This window comes from Coregonus clupeaformis, chromosome 23, assembly GCF_020615455.1.
Source record: "Coregonus clupeaformis isolate EN_2021a chromosome 23, ASM2061545v1, whole genome shotgun sequence".
In the NCBI taxonomy this organism is placed as follows: Eukaryota; Metazoa; Chordata; class Actinopteri; order Salmoniformes; family Salmonidae; genus Coregonus; species Coregonus clupeaformis.
The window spans coordinates 54750483-54771348 of record NC_059214.1 but is presented as its reverse complement, the minus strand read 5'-3'; the positions used below and the strand labels follow the sequence as shown (position 1 = coordinate 54771348).

At 42.7% G+C, this 20866-nt stretch overlaps 1 protein-coding gene across 1 annotated transcript in view; it reads left to right on the top strand.

The window, feature by feature from the left end:
• The window catches only part of LOC121556335 (UDP-glucuronic acid decarboxylase 1-like), a 157200-nt gene that overhangs the window by 119586 nt on the left and 16748 nt on the right, over positions 1-20866 (top strand). The window contains exons 10-11 of the mRNA XM_041870244.2: positions 16569-16688; positions 16979-17022. Of these exons, the coding sequence (XP_041726178.1) occupies positions 16569-16688; positions 16979-17022 (164 nt within the window). The remainder of the gene's footprint in view (positions 1-16568; positions 16689-16978; positions 17023-20866) is intronic.

The following is a 20866-nucleotide window of genomic DNA, read 5'->3' as shown; positions in this document are numbered from 1 at the left end:
GGGTAGAGACCGCAAGCAGCAATCACACAGCGCACAGGTACAGAGGAAGTAAAAATTGTGTTTATCAATCAAATACAGGAACTATTCAATGGACAAAAAGACAGCAGGAGCAACTAGAATTTAAATTGAATAGTGTTGGTTTTATTATCAAATAAAGTCCAACTCTACCCAACCGTTTTACAAATGAAGGAGAGAAAACACTCCATATAAAGTGGAATGTATAACAAAGCGTTCTCCCCACCACTGTTTCGGTAAAACGCTGAGGGATGGGGCTGGAGAAATGTACACACTCAAATTCATAGACAGCTATGGATGCAAGGACTGACCATCCATGATATCAAAATTATAGTTTTTACCATGTTTTGAGGCTACACAGTGTTTCTTACATTTTTACATTTACATTTTAGTCATTTAGCAGACGCTCTTATCCAGAGCGACTTACAGTTAGTGAGTGCATACATTTGTCATACTTACATTTAATTGGTTTACAAACATTGGAGTAAAACAAGCTTATATTTTGGGTTCTGATGGGGTACGACTGTTGAACTAAGCTCATAAGTTATGTTCTTCAAAAATCAATGGGTACATATAATTTATTTAGTCCAAAAATGGATGTATTTGTATTTATTAAGGATCCCCATCCCCACTCTTCCTGGGGTCCAGCAACATTAAGGCAGTTATATACACAATTTAAAATATTACATTTCATAACACTTTACCCAATACATTTAGTGTGTTCCCTCAGGCCACTACTCCACTATCACATATTTACAATACAACATCCATGTGTACGTCTGTGTGGAGTGCATGTCTTATCATGTGTATGTGTGTCTGTGCCTGTGTGTGTGTCTCGTCACAGTCCCCGCTGTTCCATAAGGTGTATTTTTATCTGTTTTTTAAATCTGATTCTACTGCCTGCATCAGCTACCAGTTCCATGTAGCCATGGCTCTATGTAGTACTGTGCACCTCCCATAGTCTGTTCTTGACTTGGGGATTGTGAAGAGACCTTTGGTGGCATGTCTTGTGGGGGTATGCATGGGTGTCCGAGCTGTGTGCTAGTAGTTTAAACAGACACCTCGGTGCATTCAGCATGTCAACACTTCTTACAAAAACAAGTAGTGATGAATTCAATCTCTCCTCCACTTTGAGCCATGAGAGATTTACATGCATATTATTAATGTTAGCTCTCCGTGTACATTTAAGGGCTAGCCATGCTGCCCTGTTCTGAGCCAATTGTAATTTTCCTAAGTCCCTCTTTGTGGCACCTGACCACACGACTGAAGAGTAGTCCGGGTGCGACAAAACTAGAGCCTGTAGGACCTGCCTTGTTGATAGTGTTGTTAAAAAGGCAGAGCAGCGCTTTTAATATGGACAGACTTCTCCCCATCTTAGCTACTATTGTATCAACATGTTTTACAATCCAGGGTTACTCCAAGCAGTTTAGTCACCTCAACTTGCTCAATTTCCACATGAATGATTTGTCCCAAATACAATGCTTTTAGTTTTTGAACTATTTAGGACAAATGTATTCCTTGCCACCCATTCTGAAACTAACTGCAGCTCTTTGTTAAGTGTTGCAGTGATTTCACTCGCTGTAGTAGCTGATGTATATAGTGTTGAGTCATCCTCATACATAGACACACTGTTTTTACTCAAGGCCAGTGGCATGTCATTAGTAAAGATTGAAAAAAGTAAGGTGCCTAGACAGCTGCCCTGGGGAATTCCTGATTCTACCTGGATTATGTTGGAGAGGCTTCCATTAAAGAACACCCTCTGTGTTCTGTTAGACAGGTAACTCTTTATCCACAATATAGCAGGGGGTGTAAAGCCATAACACATACACTACCATTCAAAAGTTTGGGGTCACTTAGAAATGTCCTTGTTTTCGAAAGAAAAGCAAATTTTTTTGTCCATTCAAATAACAGTAAATTGATCAGAAATACAGTGTAGACATTGTTAATGTTGTAAATGGCTATTGTAGCTGGAAATGGCTGATTTGTAATGGAATATCTACATAGGCGTACAGAGGCCCATTATCAGCAACCATCAGTCCTGTGTTCCAATGGCACGTTGTGTTTGCTAATCCAAGTTTATCATTTTAAAAGGCTAATTGATCATTAGAAAACCCTTTTGCAATTATGTTAGCACAGCTGAAAACTGTTGTGCTGATTAAAGAAGCAATACAAATGGCTTTCTTGAGACTAGTTGAGTATCTGGAGCATCAGCAATTGTGGGTTCGATTACAGGCTCAAAATGGCCAGAAACAAATAACTTTCTTCTGAAACTCGACAGTCTATTCTTGTTCTGAGAAATGAAGGCTATTCCATGCGAGAAATTGCCAAGAAACTGAAGATCTCGTACAACGCTGTATACTACTCCCTTCACAGAACAGCGCAAACTGGCTCTAACCAGAATAGAAAGAGGAGTGGGAGGCCCCGGTGCACAACTGAGCAAGAGGACAAATACATTAGAGTGTCTAGTTTGAGAAACAGGCGCCTGACAGGTCCTCAACTGGCAGCTTCATTAAATAGTACCCGCAAAATACCAGTCTCAACGTCAACAGTGAAGAGACCACTCCGGGATGCTGACCTTCTAGGCAGAGTTGCAAAGAAAAAGCCATATCTCAGACTGGCCAATAAAAATAAAAGATTAAGATGGGCAAAAGAACACAGACACTGGACAGAGGAAGTTTGGAAGAAAAGTGTTATGGACAGACAAATCGAAGTTTGAGGTGTTCGGATCACAAAGAAGAACATTTGTGAGACGCTGACCAAATGAAAAGATGCTGGAGGAGTGCTTGATGCCATCTGTCAAGCATGGTGGAGGCAATGTGATGGTCTGGGGGTGCTTAGGTGGTGGTAAAGTGGGAGATTTGTACAGGGTAAAAGGGATCTTGAAGAAGGAAGGCTATCACTCCATGCCATACCCTGTGGACGGCGCTTGATTGGAGCCAATTTCCTCCTAATAATAATAATAATATGCCATTTAGCAGACGCTTTTATCCAAAGCGACTTACAGTCATGCGTGCATCATTTTTGTGTATGGGTGGTCCCGGGGATCGAACCCACTACCTTGGCGTTACAAGCGCCGTGCTCTACCAGCTGAGCTACAGAGGACCATGACCCAAAGCACAGCTCCAAACTATGCAAGAACTATTTAGGGAATAAGCAGTCCGCTAGTATTCTGTCTATAATGGAGTGGCCAGCACAGTCACCGGATCTCAACCCTATTGAGCTGTTGTGGGAGCAGCTTGACCGTATGGTACGTAAGAAGTGCCCATCAAGCCAATCCAATTTGTGGGAGGTGCTTCAGGAAGCATGGGGTGAAATCTCTTCAGATTACCTCAACAAATTGACAACTAGAATGCCAAAGGTCTGCAAGGCTGTAATTGCTGCAAATTTACATTTTAGTCATTTAGCAGACTTACAGTTAGTGAGTGCATACATATATTTTTTTTCATACTGGCCCCCCATGGGAATCGAACCCACAACCCTGGCGTTGCAAGCGCCATGCTCTATCAACTGAGCTACACGGGGCCCTCCCAAATGGAGGACTCTTTGACGAAAGCAAAGTTTGAAGGACACAATTATTATTTCAATTAAAAATCATTATTTCTAACCTTGTCAATGACTGCATGTCCTATTCATTTTGGTATATTTCCTATTCAAACTCATTTCATGTATGTTTTCATGGAAAACAAGGACATTTCTAAGTGACCCCAAACTTTTGAACGGTAGTGTACGTTTTTCCATCAGCAGACTATGATCGATAATGTCAAAAGTTGCACTGTATTCTATCAAAACAGCTCCCACAAACCTTTTTATCATCAATTTCTCTCAGCCAATCATCAGTCATTTGTGTAAGTGCCGTGCTTGTTGAATGTCCTTCCCTATAATCGTGCTGAAAGTCTGTTAAATAAAGTAAATAACATTGTATCTGGTCAAACACAATTTTTTCCCAGAAGTTTACTAAGGGTTGGTAACAGGCTGATTGGTCAACTATTTGAGCCAGTAAAGGGGGCTTTACTATTCTTGGGTAAGCGGAATTACTTTTGCTTCCCTTTCTAGTAGGCTTAAATTGAAAATATGGCAAATAGGAGTGGCAATATCGTCCGCTATTATCCTCTATAATTTTCCATCCAAGTTGTCAGACCCCGGTGGCTTGTCATTGTTGATAGAAAACAAAAATAACTTATTCCACACACACTTCATGGAATTCAAAATGACAATGCTTGTCAATGCTTAGCAACTGCAGATTGCCCCTTTAAGTAATTACCCAGCTATTTGTAGATATTGTAAGAATTTAGCTCAGGCGAGAGGGTCACGTTTCGACCAAGGTGTTATGACTGTCTCCTCAAAATGTCCTGTTTTGTAACCCTGGCATCATTCACTAAGTAAATCAACACTGTTCATCCCTGCTGCCTTGTATCCTCTTTTGTTATTATTGCATGGAATATCTTGCTTCCATTGTACCCCCGTGTATGTGTGTGTGTGCGTGTGTGCGTGTGTGTGTGTGCATGCGTCATAAAGGATTACTGGTAATTATGAGGAGGATTAGGAATCACCCAGGGCGTTACTCTAACACAGAGCAGAACACAATTATCTCCCTCATCTATTGTGTTGAGAGATAAAGAGCCCCTCCGCAACCAGGTCGCACACGCAGACACACTTTCTCCCTCTAAGGCGCCTCTCTCCTTCACTCCTTCTGACTTCAAGGCCTCATTAGACCCTATTAACAGCCGTGTGAATGAACACACACCCTGCCATGCGCACACACACTTTTATTTATTTTTTACCCAACTTATTTAGCGCTTGCCCCTCCTATTTCAGCTGTTTTCCTCTCCAGCAAGTCCACTCGATCGCGCTGTCCTTATTATGTCCTGGTTTACCATATATATTACCAGTCTGTTCTACATCTTCAAGGTAGCCTGTTTTATAAGGTCTTCATGTTTTTATTCATGTTTTGACACTAAAAATAGGACTCATAGGAGTTGTCGCTTTGGAGATGAAAAGGGGGGCACTGTCCTTGTTATAATGGTGATGTAACCAGGCAGAATTGATAGCCTATGTGCGTTTCTGGTTGTGTGGGCATGTTGCATGTGTTGTGTGGGCTTGTGTTTGAGTGGTTTATATAGTGTTTTTGATTGTGTGATTAAAAACAACAACAACTTAAGTTAGTGTATCGTAAGTTCAGTCTTTGGTGGTGATAACGATGTGTGTGGATCTCTGGTTTGTTTTCTCTATAGGACACATATATCCCCCTCTTGAATGAGAAGTTATCTCATCAACACATTTACATATAGAATACTTTAAGTGTGCAGCTTTAGTTCCTTCCCTCTAGTCTTCCCATCTTGTCTGAACTATCCAGAAGATGTTTCCATACAAGCTTTAAAAACAGGACTAGCGTCCATCTAATTCAGGCCATGGCTGTCTAAGACGTCTGGACTCCAGTCCTCTAGGGCCATAATATGTGTCTGTGTATATTTGTAAACAACAGCTGGTGCAAGAAATCTAATATTAAGGAAGTCTCAAGGTTTTGCTTGCCTGAGGTAGAGTATCTCATGGTAAGCTGTAGACCACACTATTTTCCAAGAGAGTTTTTAATCTATATTTTTTGTAGCTGTCTATTTACCACCACAAACCAATGCTGGCACTAAGACCGCACTCAATGAGCTGTATAAGGCCATAAGCAAACAGGAAAACGCTCATCCAGAGGTGGCACTCCTAGTGGCCGGGGACTTTAATGCAGGGAAACTTAAATCCATTTTTACCTCATTTCTACCAGCATGTTAAATGTGCAACCAGAGGAAAATAAACTATAGACCACCTTTACTCCACACACAGAGACGCGTACAAAGCTCTCCCTCACCCTCCATTAGGCAAATCTGACCATATTTCTATCCTCATGATTCATGTTTATAAGCAAAAACTAAAGCAGGAAGCACCAGTGATTCAGTCAATAAAGAAGTGGTCAAATGACGCAGATGCTAAGCTACAGGACTGTTTTGCTAGCACAGACTGGAATATGTTCTGGGACTCTTCCGATGGCATTGTGGAGTACACCACATCAGTCACTGGCTTCATCAATAAGTGCATTGATGATGTCGTCCCCACAGTGACCATACGTACATACACCAAACAGAAGCCATGGATTACAGGCAACATCCGCACTGAGCTAAAGGTTAGAGCTTCCACTTTCAAGAAGCGGGACTCTAACCCGGATACTTATAAGAAATCCCGCTATGCCCTCCGACGAACCATCAAACAGGCAAAGCGTCAATACAGGACTAAGATTGAATCGTACTACACCGGCTCCGATGCTCGTTGGATGTGGCAGGGCTTGCAAACTATTATAGACTACAAAGAGAAGCACAGCCGCGAGCTTCCCAGTGACACGAGCCTACCAGACAAGCTAAATTACTTCTATGCTCACTTCGAGGCAAGCAACACTGAAGCATGCATGAGAGCATCAGCTGTTCCGGACGACTGTGTGATCACGCTCTCCGTAGCTGATGTGAGTAAGACCTTTAAACAGGTCAACATTCACAAATCCGCAGGGCCAGACGGATTACCAGGACATGTACTCCAAGCATGCGCTGACCAACTTGCAAGTGTCTTTACTGACATTTTCAACTTGTCCCTGACTGAGTCTGTAATACCAACATGTTTCAAGCAGAACACCATAGTCCCTGTGACCACGAACACTAAGGTAACCTGCCTAAATGACTACAGACCCGTAGCACTCACGTCTGTAGCCATGAATTGCTTTGAAAGGCTGGTCATGGCTCACAAAAACACCATTATCCCATTATCCCAGAAACCCTAGACCCACTCCAATTTGCATACCGCCCCAACAGATCCGCAGATGATGCAATCTCTATTGCACTCCACACTTCCCTTTCCCACCTGGACAAAAGGAACACCTACGTGAGAATGCTATTCATTGACTACAGCTCAGCGTTCAACACCATAGTGCCCTCAAAGCTCATCACTGAGCTAAGGACCCTGGGACTAAACACCTCCCTCTGCAACTGGATCCTGGACTTCCTGACGGGCTGCCCCCAGGTGGTAAGGGTAGGTAAAAACACATCTGCCACACTGATCATCAACATGGGGCCCCTCAGGGGTAGGTGCTTAGTCCCCTCCTGTACTCCCTGTTCTCCCATGACTGTATGGCCAGAAACGACTCCAACACCATCATTAAGTTTGCAGACGACACAACAGTGGTAGGGAGGAGGTCAGAGACCTGGCCGTGTGGTGCTAGGATAACAACCTCTCCCTCAACATGATCAAGACAAAGGAGATGATTGTGGACTACAGGAAACGGAGGACCGAGCATGCCCCATTCTCATCGATGGGGCTGTAGTGGAGCAGCTTGAGAGCTTCATGTTCCTTGGTGTCCACATCACCAATAAACTATCATGGTCCAAACACACCAAGACAGTCGTGAAGAGGGCACGACCAAGCCTATTCCCCCTCAGGAGACTGAAAAGATTTGGCATGGGTTCTCAGATCCTCAAAAAGTTATACAGCTGCACCATCGAGAGCATCCTGACTGGTTGCATCACTGCCTGGTATAGCAACTGCTCGGCCTTCGACCGCAAGGCACTACAGAGGGTAGTTAGTACGGCCCAGTACATCACTGGGGCCAAGCTTCCTGCCATCCAGGACCTCTATACCAGGCGGTGTCAGAGGAAGGCCTTAAAATTAAAAATGGTCAAAGACTTCATCCACCTAGTCATAGACTGTTCTCTCTGCTACTGCACGGCAAGCGGTACCGGAGCGCCAAGTCTAGGTCCAAAAGGCTTCTTAACAGCTTCTACCCCCAAGCCATTAAGACTCCTGAACAGCTAATCAAATGGCTATCCGGACTATTTGGGTTGTCCCACCCCCTCCCTCTTTTATGATGCTGCCACTCTCTGTTTATGATCTATGCATAGTCACTTTAACTCTACCTACATTTACATTTTAGTCATTTAGCAGATGCTCTTATCCAGAGCGACTTACAGGAGCAATTAGGGTTAAGTGCCTTGCTCAAGGGCACATCGACAGATTTTTCACCTAGTCGGCTCGGGGATTAGAACCAGAGACCTTTCGGTCACTGGCACAACGCTCTTAACCACTAAGCTACCTGCCGCAGTTGAAGTCAGAATTTTACATACACCTTATCCAAATACATTTAAACTCAGTTTTTCACAATTCCTGACATTTAATCCTAGTAAAAATACCCAGTCTTAGGTCAGTTAAAATCACCACTTTATTTTAATAATGTGAAATGTCAAAATAATAGTAGAGAGAATTATTTATTTCAGCTTTTATTTCTTTCATCACATTCCCAGTGGGTCAGAAGTTTACATACACTCAATTAGTATTTGGTAGCATTGCCTTTAAATTGTTTAACTTGGGTCAAAGGTTTCGGGTAGCCTTCCACAAGCTAAGTTGTGTGAATTTTGGCCCATTCCTCCTGACAGAGCTGGTGTAACTGAGTCAGATTTGTAGGCCTCCTTGCTTGCACACGCTTTTTCAGTTCTGCCCACACATTTTCTATAGGATTGAGGTCAGGGCTTTGTGATGGCCACTCCAATACCTTGACTTTGTTGTCCTTAAGCCATTTTGCCACAACTTTGGAAGTATGCTTGGGGTCATTGTCCATTTGGAAGACCCATTTGCGACCAAGCTTTAACTTCCTGACTGATGTCTTGAGATGTTACTTCAATATATCCACATTATTTTACTTCCTCATGATGCCATCTATTTTGTGAAATGCACCAGTCCCTCCTGCAGCAAAGCACCCCCACAGCATTATGCTGCCACCCCCATGCTTCACGGTTGGGATGGTGTTCTTCAGCTTGCCAGCCTCCCCCCTTTTTCCTCCAAACATAACGATGGTCATTATGGCCAAACAGTTCTATTTCAGACCAGAGGACATTTCTCCAAAAAGTACGATCTTTGTCCCCATGTGCAGTTGCAAACCGTAGTCTGGCTTTTAAATGGTGGTTTTGGAGCAGTGGCTTCTTCCTTGCTGAGCGGCCATTCAGGTTATGTCGATATAGGACTCATTTTACTGTGGATATAGATACCTTTGTACCTGTTTCCTCCAGCATCTTCACAAGGTCCTTTGCTGTTGTTCTGGGATTGATTTGCACTTTTCACACCAAAGTACGTTCATCTCTAGGAGACAGAATGCGTCTCCTTCCTGAGCGGTATGACGGCTGCGTGGTCCCATGGTGTTTATACTTGTGTACTATTGTTTGTACAGATGAACGTGGTACCTTCATTTGGAAATTGCTCCCAAGGCTGAACCAGACTTGTGGAGGTCTACAATTTATTTTCTGAGGTCTTGGCTGATTTCTTTTGATTTTCCCATGATGTCAAGCAAAGAGGCACTGAGTTTGAAAGTAGGCCTTGAAATACATCCACAGGTACACCTCCAATTGACTCAAATGATGTCAAATAGCCTATCAGAAGCTTCTAAAGCCATGACATAATTTTCTGGAATTGTCCAAGCTGTTTAAAGGCACAGTCAACTTAGTGTTTGTGAACTTCTGACCCACTGGAATTGTTATACAGTGAATTATAAGTGAAATAATCTGTCTGTAAACAATTTTTGGAAAAATTACTTGAGTCATGCACAAAGTAGTCCTAACCGACTTGCCAAAACTATAGTTTGTTAACAAGAAATGTGTGAAGTGGTTGAAAAACAAGTTTTAATGACTCCAACCTAAGTGTATGTAAACTTCCGACTTCAACTATAGATAACATGGGTGGTGGAGCACGTAGTAATGTAATTCATTTGGAACCGTTTTCCTGTATGTGGGTGGCAGAAATATTCACACTTCATCATATTGTTGCACTGTGTGTGCAACCTCTGCATTTATAGCTACCATTCGGGAAGAGGGCGTAAAAGAGCCTGGCTTATTTTCTTTTGCGGCTGACAGTTGGCATGGACCATTTTGTCGCATAAATTGCGATCTCTCCTATATACAATAAGTGGTGGGTTCTTAAATTCAGCTGGCAGAGCTGGGTCTGATGATAAAACATGCCTGTGTTTCTTGACAGCATCTCCCACTTTTTGCGAGTTCAAAGTATCTGTGGTGGTGAACATTACAGTGTTCTTTAGCTCTAGTTGGTCTTTTTTGTAGCAGTTCATCTTGTGTTTTCCCCAATGCCAAATCAAGAGCTTCATCCACACATTGTGGAGAGTAGCCTCTTCTTAGAAACCTATTGCGCATCTCCGCTCCTTTTTCTAGATAGTCCTCTGTGGAGTGGCATATACGGCCAGTCTGAAACACTGGCTTCTTGGAAGTCCTTTTTTTAATGGCTCAGGGTGGAAGCTGTCCCCCTGTAATAGAGTATTTCTGTCCGTTTCTTTTCTGTACAGAGTTGTAAACAGGGTTCCATTTGATTTCTCAATCCACATATCGAGGTAATGAATACGTTTAGTGTCACATTCCATAGTGAATTTGAGATTGGGGTCAATGTCATTGAGTAAAACCATAAAGTCTGACAGCTCTTCTCCCGTTCCTCCCCATATGCAAGAAAATGTCATCAATATATCGATACAACTTCAGGATTTTATTAAAAAAATGATTTTCATTTTCATTGTTAACAAAACTTTCTTCAAAATGACCAACATAAAGGTTAGCGTAACTTGGAGCAAATGTGGAGCCCATCGATGTTCCGTTCGTTTGGAGGTAGTATTCATCATCAAACCTGAAATAGTTATACGTCAAAACATAGCCAGCCAGCTCCTGAATAAAGTTTGTCGGTGGGTATTTGATAGTATCTCGGTCTCTCAAATATTGAGCTAGGGCTGCCAGGTATATATGTATAGATCTAGATTGTATATTTCTATGTTGGCCGGGTGTGGTTCCCAATCAGAGGCAGCTGTCGATCGTTGTCTCTGATTGGGGATCATACTTAGGCAGCCATGTTGCCTACCTATGTTGTGGGATCTTGACTCTTGTTTGGCTTGTTTGTGTGTAGCCATTGTGAGCTTCACGTTACGTTGCTTTTGTTGTTTTGTCGTGTGTTAACTTCGTAAATAAACATGTATGCATTCCACGCTGCACCTTGGTCCAATCCTGTACTCAACGAACGTGACAGAATGGCACATTTGCAGCAAAGGTATTCATATTCAGGTTTTGAGATAAGGTTGTTTAATAGGTCTTGCTCCAGATTAGAGCTAATATCCCTTTGTAACACCTGTGTGGGATCAACACTCAGTTTTCTATAGAAACTTTCATTACTGAGTTGTCTCAGAATCTCTTCTTTGTATTTTTCATAGTCTAAAATGACCACAGCACCCCCCTTATCTGTAGGTTTGATATCCAAAGATTAATCTTTCATTAGTTCATTGAGTGCCTGTTCTTCTGTCCTGGTGAGGTTCTTCTGAATATGGTTAGAATATGAAGCAGTTTTTTTGGAGAGGTTAATTACCGCATCCTGCTGTAGCCATGTGTCCACGGCCTGTGTTCCTGGTCCCCTCTTTGACCACTTGCCTCTCCTACATCGTTTATTTTATTTTGTTTAGCCTTGTTGTACTGCTTTCGGGCACAAAAAAAAAGTCTGTGTGCGATGGTAGCTGGAGTCGCTGTCTGTAGGGAATTCGCTCTCAGTGGATGCCTCCGTGTCTGCGTTTCCGTGTCCCCCAGCTGCTGCGTATCTGCGTCCCTACGTCAGCCTCTCGGTGCTCCCGTCCTTGGGCCTTCCCATGCGTAGACCTGGTTGAGCTGGTAGTCCTCTGTTTCTCGCTGATATTTCTTGATCTTTGTTGCTTGAAGGAAGTCTGTATTTCCCAATGGACTGGTTGATTGAGTCGTCTATGGCTGTGAAGTCTGGGCCTAGAATCTCCTTCATTATAACCTCATGTTTGTATTTGTATTTATTTGTATCCCCATTAGCTGCTGCCAAGGCAGAAGCTCCTCTTCCTGGGGTCCAGCAAAATTAAGGCAGTTCATACGATTTTTAAAAACATTCACAGATTTCACAACACACTGTGTGCCCTCAGGCCCCTACTCCACCACTACCACATATCTACAGTACAAAAATCCATGTGTACGTGTGTGTATAGTGCGTATGTTATTGTGTGTGTGTGTTTGTGTCTGCACCTATGTTTGTGTTGCTTCACAGTCCCCGCTGTTCCATAAGGTGTTTTTTTATCTGTTTTTTAAATCTAATTTTACTACTTGCATCAGTTCCTTGATGTGGAATAGAGTTCCATGTTGTCATGGCTCTATGTAGTACTGTGCGCCTCCCATAGTCTGTTCTGGACTTGGGGACTGTGAAGAGACCTCTGGTGGCATGTCTTGTGGGGTATGCATGGATGACCGAGCTGTGCGCCAGTAGCTCAAACAGACAGCTTGGTGCACCCAACATGTCAACACCTCTCATAAACACAAGTAGTGATGAAGTCAATCTCTCCTCCACTTTGAGCCAGGAGAGATTGACATGCATATTATTAATGTTAGCTCTCTGTGTACATCCAAGGGCCAGCCGTGCTGCCCTGTTCTGAGCCAATTGCAATTTTCCTAAGTCCTTTTTTGTGGCACCTGACCACACGACTGAACAGTAGTCCAGGTGTGACAAAACTAGGGCCTGTAGGACCTGCCTTGTTGATAGTGCTGTTAAGAAGGTAGAGCAGCACTTTATTATGGACAATATGTTTTGACCATGACAGTTTACAATCCAGGGTTACTCCAAGCAGTTTAGTCACCTCAACTTGCTCAATTTCCACATTATTTATTACAAGATTTTGTTGAGGTTTAGGGTTTAGTGAATGATTTGTCCCAAAAACAATGCTTTTAGTTTTAGAAATATTTAGGACTAACTTATTCCTTGCCACCCATTCTGAAACTAACTGCAACTCTTTAAGTGTTGCAGTGATTTCAGTCGCTGTAGTAGCTGACATGTATAGTGTTGAGTCATCTGCATACATAGACACTCTGGCTTTACTCAAAGCCAGTGGCATGTCATTAGTAAAGATGGAAAAAAGTAATGGGCCTAGACAGCTGCCCTGGGGAATTCCTTATTCTACCTTATTCTACCTCCATTAAAGAACACCCTCTGTGTTCCGTTAGACAGTTAACTCTGTATCCACAATATAGCAGGTGGAGTAAAGCCATAACACATATGTTTTTTCAGCAGCAGACTATGATCGATAATGTCAAAAGCCGCACTGAAGTCTAACAAAACAGCCCCCACAATCTTTTTATCATCAATTTCTCTCAGCCAATCATCAGTCATTTGTGTAAGTGCTGTGCTTGTTGAATGTCCATCTCGATAAGCATGCTGAAAGTTTGTTGTCAATTTGTTTACTGTAAAATAGTATTGTATCTGGTCAAACACAATTTCTTCCAATAGTTTACAAAGGGTTGGTAACAGGCTAATTGGTCAGCTGTTTGAGCCAGTAAATGGGGCTTTACTATTTTTAGGTAGTGGAATGACTTTTGCTTCCCTCCAAGCCTGGGGGCACACACATTCTCGTAGGCTTAAATAGAAAATATGGCAAATAGGAGTGGCAATATCGTCCGCTATTATCCTCAGTAATTTTCCATCCTAGTTGTCAGACCCCGGTGGCTTGTCATTGTTGATAGACAACAACAAAAAATTCACCTCTTCCACACTCACTTTACGGAATTCAAAATTACAATGCTTTTCTTTCTAAATTTGGTCAGAGATACTTGGATGTGTAGTGTCAGCAATTGTTGCTGGCATGTCATGCCTAAGTTTGCTAATCTTGCAAATGAGAAACGTAAACGTCTGGAGTTTGCTAAGCGGCACTGGGACTTCAACTGGGATTGTGTGCTTTGGTCAGATGAGACTAAGATTGAGCTTTTCGGCAACAAACACTCTAAGTGGGTCTGGCGTAAAACAAAAGATGAGTATGCCGAAAAGCACCTCATGCCCACCGTGAAGTATGGTGGAGGATCTGTGATGCTGTGGGCCTGTTTCTCTTCCAAAGGCCCTGGGAACCTTGTTAGGGTGCATGGCATTATGAACGCTTTGAACTACCAGGACATTTTAAATAAAAACCTGATGGCCTCTGCCAGAAAGCTGAAGATGGGTCGTCATTGGGTCTTTCAGCAGGATAATGATCCAAAACGTGGCAAAATCTACACAAAAATGGTTCAGCAGTCACAAACTCAAGGTCCTCCCATGGCCATCTCAGTCCCCAGACCTCAACCCAATCGAAAACCTGTGGGGCGAGCTAAAGAGGAGAGTGCATAAGAGAGGACCCAGGACACTGGATGATCTAGAAAGATTGTGCAAAGAAGAATGGTCAAAGATCCCTCTCTCTGTGTTCTCCAATCTTGTGAAATGATTAAGAGGAGATTAAGTGCTGTCTTGTTGGCAAAAGGGGGTTGTACAAAGTATTAACATCAGGGGTGCCAATAATTGTGGGACACATGATTTCAAGTTTTTTTTTTTCTAAATGTGTGATTTTTTTTTTTACACCAAAGTAATGTACTTCAATAAAAGGTTGGATTTTTCTCTTTTTTTGCATTTGGGTTCTATGTTGTTTTAAAAAAAAAAGGAGAATTTTTGGAAGTCCTCGACCACATCTTAAACAGGGGTGCCAATAATTGTGGAGGGCACTGTATATTCTTTACATCAACAACATAGGAATCACTACAAAACCTATTTGTATGACCTCTTATACCTCTCACTGATCTTAACTTCAACTTATTTTACTTCCTTCGACACGTTCAACAATTAGTAGCATTAAATCTAAAGAACATTTGTTGAGGATTTCACCCCATTTCTGAACAAAAGTTTTGTCATTTTTTGCTATTGTAGGCTCCTTCTGTATTCTCAGTTCTCTTGGAGTAGTGCCATGCAGGAACAAACTGGTCTCTTTCTTTCAAAGTTATCCAGTAGAGTGTGGAGCTAGGTTGTCCATGTTGAGAGGGTATTCGCACAGTGCGTGGGAAGTGACTTGATCTCTCGTAGTGGATCCGTTGTCTACTTGGTACATCCTTTTTGTGTTTACTTGCAAGATTTCAGAGTGCAGAGTGAAAAACGGATTCAAAATTCAAAAGGCAATCGCACAGCTGAGCTGTCTTTGTTGCAGGTGCATGGTAACAGTTGAATAAGATGAGAAAAAATAAGAAACCCGCACACTGCTCTTGCTAGTATCACTGCTCTTTATTAAGCTTTAAGTATTGTCCTCAAGGCCTTCGTCAGAGCTTTTGTGAGTGTTTTTAATTGGCAGTGTGCAGGTTTGTTATCATTTTCTCATCTTATTCAACTGCACCTGCAATTAAGATAGCTCAGATGTGCGATTGCCTTTTTAATTTTGAAGTGGGCAAAAGACGTCATGTGATCTCCTACAGCTATCTAGTGGACGAACTGGGAATCAGATTTACATCAATGGGATAGGTAGACTTCAGCTTTCTCCTCATTTGTATATTTTACATTTACATTTTAGTCATTTAGCAGACGCTCTTATCCAGAGCGACTTACAGTTAGTGAATACATTTTTTTTTTATACTGGCCCCCCGTGGGAATCGAACCCACAACCCTGGCGTTGCAAACGCCATGCTCTATCAACTGAGCTACATCCCTGCCGGCCATTCCCTCCCCTACCCTGGACGACGCTGGACGACGCTGGGCCAATTGTGCGCCGCCCATGAGTCTCCCGGTCGCGGCCGGCTGCGACAGAGCCTGAATTCGAACCAGGATCTAGTGGCACAGTTAGCACTGCGATGCAGTGCCTTAGACCACTGCACCACTCAGGAGTTATCATTCCTGTAAGACGAAAAATTAAGACCCTGCTCTTTTAAAATGACTGTGTTCCTATGGGAATTTGTTAATTTTTAGAGCGCCACCATTAGGTAAAAGATCAGTTTAATTATTTTCCAGTAATTGGTGAAATATATATATTTTCCAAACCTAGACCAAAACAGTACATTTCAGGTATTTTTGGCCTGTTGTATCTCAGGCTCTGCAGTAGTCATGTTGTCCTTTATCAGAATCCCACAGTTCTTACCTTTCTAACAGTACTAAGCATGTGTTTGTAGAATTTATAGTTTTGAAACCAAAATGTATGTTATGAGGGTAGTATACAATATTATGCATAATTTGGAAAATGCCACCAGAGGCCATCAGAGTTTAAGATGTTTTAAACTGATGTAATGATCTGATCGTGTTTGCCTGTCTTTTAATGTTCTGCAACAGGTTCAGAAAGGGTACGAATTTTGTGCCTGGTGGTTTTAATCCTCCAACCATATCAATTTGCTATTTGACTAGTCTGATGAAGATAAACCTGTGCGTCATAGAGCCTGTAGCAACACAAGTTTTGCACTCAACTCTGACTTTCAGTGGATTTGGTTACATTGGTTTACTTTATGGTCTGCTCTTCACCTGGTATTAGAAATGTACTGTAAAATGGTAATTACATGACAATAACTCATTAATTACTTAATATCCTCAACCTATCCAGTTGTTTCATCAGTGCATTAGGGTAGCCCCATGACACTAACCATAACCCCCCTCTTTTGTCCTGTGACGTTACGATTTGTCTACTTCTCTTCTCACCCTTCTATTTCCTATCCCTGTGCCCACAGGAAGGAGTGGAGGTGAGGGTGGCACGCATCTTTAACACATTTGGCTCCCGGATGCACATGAACGATGGCCGAGTGGTCAGCAACTTCATACTGCAGGCTCTACAGAGAGAGGCCCTCACCGTATGTCCACCACTACTAACACTGTTACTACTCTCATTCTGACTCTATCGCTCTCACTTTTCCTCTCTCTCTACTGTCCCCGCACCGATATGTCTGCTCTCACGCTCTCTACCACTTTTAGTGTTACTATCACTCACTGTCACTCACTCTCAATAATTTTCTGGGCAGTCGGACAGATGGACAGACTGTCTCTCGCCCTCTGACTCTATGATTCATCATCTAGCACTTTTTCTCTGCACATGATAAGAATACGATTCTTATTAAGTTTCATTTCACCTTATTCTTTATAGGTGTATGGAAGCGGATCCCAGACGAGGGCCTTCCAGTATGTGAGGTAAGCCTGACTGAACACACTTCACACCATGCCTGGGTTCATGTGTATTTGATTATTTGTTTTTTTAAATACTTATGTATTCTGTGTATTTCCATTGGAAGAAGGCTACTTGAAAGTATTTTCAAATAATTTCCTATAAATAGCCTTCTATTTTAAGTATTTTCAAATACAGTACCTGAGTTAAATGCGTGGGAGTGAATTTGAGTCAGTGTATTTGAGTATTTTCAAATACATGCCAATTCTTTCCAAGTGTATTTCCACATACAGTACATTCCAATATTCATCTACTTGTCTTTACAAATGAAAAATATCTGAATACTTACATCGAAATGTATATTAAAGTAATTGAAATATTTTAAATAGTATTTGAACGCATGTCTGCTTCACACACACACATTCTTCACAGAGCAATAATTTGCTCTCCATTTGTTGGTGTCTGAATCTCTGCATGCTGTTTCTGTGAATGTCTCTGACAGATTGGATTAGAATTGTGTATTCAAGTTCTGTATTTAGTGGATAATGGCGGAAGACAGACAGCCCGCTGGGTAGCTTAAAGGTCACTCTCTCTTGAAGGGCCTCCTGTAGCTCATTTGGTAGAGCATGGCGCTTGCAACGCCAGGGTTGTGGGTTCGATTCCCACGGGGGGCCAGTATGAAAAATGTATGCACTCACTAACTGTGTCTCTGGATAAGAGCGTCTACTAAAATGTAAGACACAAAATGTTGCTCAGTGGAAAGGGAAAAAATAATGTCCTAGCAATATGGTTATCGTGTGTGTGTGTTCGTGTGTTCATGCAAGTGTCTGTCTCTAAGGAGAAAATTGTGCCGGTATGTGGTAGTGTTATTTTCCTATGTGCTCTATAGGCCCAGACCTTTAAGCATGCTCTATCCTCTGAGGAAGGGTTGGATAACCATGGCGGGAATCTTCCCCAAGCTTTTGATGGGCTTAATAATGCTTTCTAGTAATTAAGTTCAAGGTATTTCAAACGCAGACTTGGCCTTGGGTGGAGGGGCATAGGGGTCTGGATATGTCGACATAGTAACACTAGCAAGAATCTGGAGGCAATGGACATGCGGCTGGCTGGTTATGTGAGCTCTGGCCACAAGTGTTTGGGGGGGAGAAAAAAGTTGTATATTTGCTTTACTTACAAAGGTGATGGGATAAAATACTAACACCCCTCTATCTCTCTCTTTTCATACACCGCCTCATCCTCAGTCTTCAAAGAGGTTTTGGCGATTGCAGTGTGTGCGTGCGCGTGTGAGAGAATGATCTTTAGTGAATAATTTAATCAGGCCTGCTTTCATGGATGGTGCAATCTGATAATCTCGCAACACAACACACACACACACATGCTGCACTGTAGAAAGGGAGAGATCAGAGGCAAATGGGTATTTGAAGTTCTCCTATCTCCTCCGAGCAAACATTACCTGGAACCTGAATGGCTTTAATTAGTCTTGCATAAACAGTGGGGGAGCCAGGACCTTCAAGTAACCTCTCTTCTAAGTTTGCTCCTCTCTCATCCATTTCCTATGACTGAGCCAGACTTTGCTTAATGACTTCCATACTCTGTGAATCAGCACATGTTGTGGATTTGGTCAAAACGAACCAAAACTCAAATCTACCCTCCCCTCCCTACCCGCTGAATTACATTCACAGGCCAAGACACAGGTCGATATTTTATTCCTCTGAAAGAACACGGGATGTGCACTAAGTGGCCGTAACATTTTCAAAAGAGGGACGCAGCAATTGTTCAAAAGGAGTTATTGAAGAAAATGTAACCCTTAAAGTAATTGGAAAAGCATGCTATTGTAACCCACCGTTACTACACATGACTGACTTACCTCACAGACCTACCTCATACACATACCTCACAGACTTACTTCACACAGACATACACTATATATACAAAAGTATGTGGACACCCCTTCAAATTAGTGGATTTGGCTATTTCAGCCACACCCATTGCCGACAGGTGTATAAAATCAAGCACACAGCCATACAATCTCCATAGACAAACATTGGCTATAGAATGGCCTTACTGAAGAGCTCAGTGACTTTCAACGTGGCACCATCATAGGATACCACCTTTCCAACAAGTCAGTTCGTCAAATTTCTGCCCTGCTAGAGTTGCCCCGGTCAACTGTAAGTGCTGTTATTGTGAAGTGGAAACGTCTAGGTGCAACAACGGCTCAGCCGCGAAGTGGTAGGCCACACAAGCTCACAGAACGGGACCGCTGAATCGTCTGTCCTCAGTTGCAACGCTCACTACCGAGTTACAAACTGCGTCTGGAAGCCACGTCAACACAATAACTGTTCGTCGGGAGCTTCATGAAATGGGCTTCCATGGCCGAGCATCCGCACACAAGCCTAAGATCAACATGCGCAATGCCAAGCATCGGCTGGAGTAGTGTAAAGCTCGCCACCATTGGACTCTGGAGCAGTGGAAATGCTTTCTCTGGAGTGATGAATCATGCTTCACCATTTGGCAGTCTGACGGACTAATCTGGGTTTGGCGGATGCCAGGAGAGCGCTACTTGCCCCAATGCATAGTGCCAACTGTAAAGTTTGGTGGAGGAGGAATAATGGTCTTGGGCTGTTTTTCATGGTTCGGGCTAGGCCCCTTAGTTCAAGTAAAGGGAAATCTTAACACTGCAGCATACAATGACATTCTAGATGATTCTGTGCTGCCAACTTTGTGGCAGCAGTTTGGGGAAGGCCCTTTCCTGTTTCAGCATGACAATGCCCCCGTGCACAAAGCGAAGTCCATAGAGAAATGGTTTGTTGAGATCGGTGTGGAAGAACTTGACTGGCCTGCACAGAACCCTGACCTCAACCCCATCGAACACCTTTGGGATGAATTGGAACGCCGAATGTGAGCCAGGCCTAATCGCCCAACATCAGTGCCCGACCTCACTAATGCTCTTGTGGCTGAATGGAAGCAAGTCCCCGCAACAATGTTCCAACATCTAGTGGAAAGCCTTCCCAGAAGAGTGGAGGCTGTTATAGCAGTGTGCAAAGCTGTCATCAAGGCAAAGGGTGGTGGCTATTTGAAGAATCTCACATATAAAATATATTTTGATTTGTTTAACACTTTTTTGGTTACTACATGATTCCATATGTGTCATTTCATAGTTTTGATGTCTTCAATATTATTTTACAATGTAGAAAATAGTACAAATAAAGTCAGTGTTCTAAAACGTTTGACCGGTAGTGTACATCATACAAATACTGTGCTTCACAGACCTCAAAGACATACCCCAAAGAACTACATTACATGTTTGCTCATCTGTCACCCACTGGAACAGCTACTGAGCCTGTCCCACATTGATGACCTCATCACGACCTTATCACCACCTCCTCTCTGTCTAGCAATAAGTCAAGACAGCAGACCTCTCATCACTTCCCAGGGTGCATTTCACCCACACCAGCCTCAGAGGGCCGGAAGGAGACAATGACTCCGATACTTTAGCACCTGACAGAGCTAATTTGGGTGAGGTGATGTCACTCATATCTCTTCTCAGTGGAACAGTTGGCACACTGGGGAATTGCGGGGGAGATTTTGACCTTTTATATGATGGTGGCAAGTGGCGGGTGGAATGGGCACTCTTTTTCTCACGGCACACTTTCTTTCTTTTATTTATTTTTGTGCAATGTCTTTGTCTCTCCTTTTTCTAGTCTACTGCTAGATTTGAGTACTGTCTTGCTGCTTTAAGGCCAGTTTTTCATGCAAGAGGTGCAGTAAACTAATGAGCGGGTTTACAGTAATTCATGAATGTTGTCTTGCCCTGTAGCCCTGCTTAGTTTAACTGTGATCTGTGGGAAAATATTTTCTCATCAATACAGA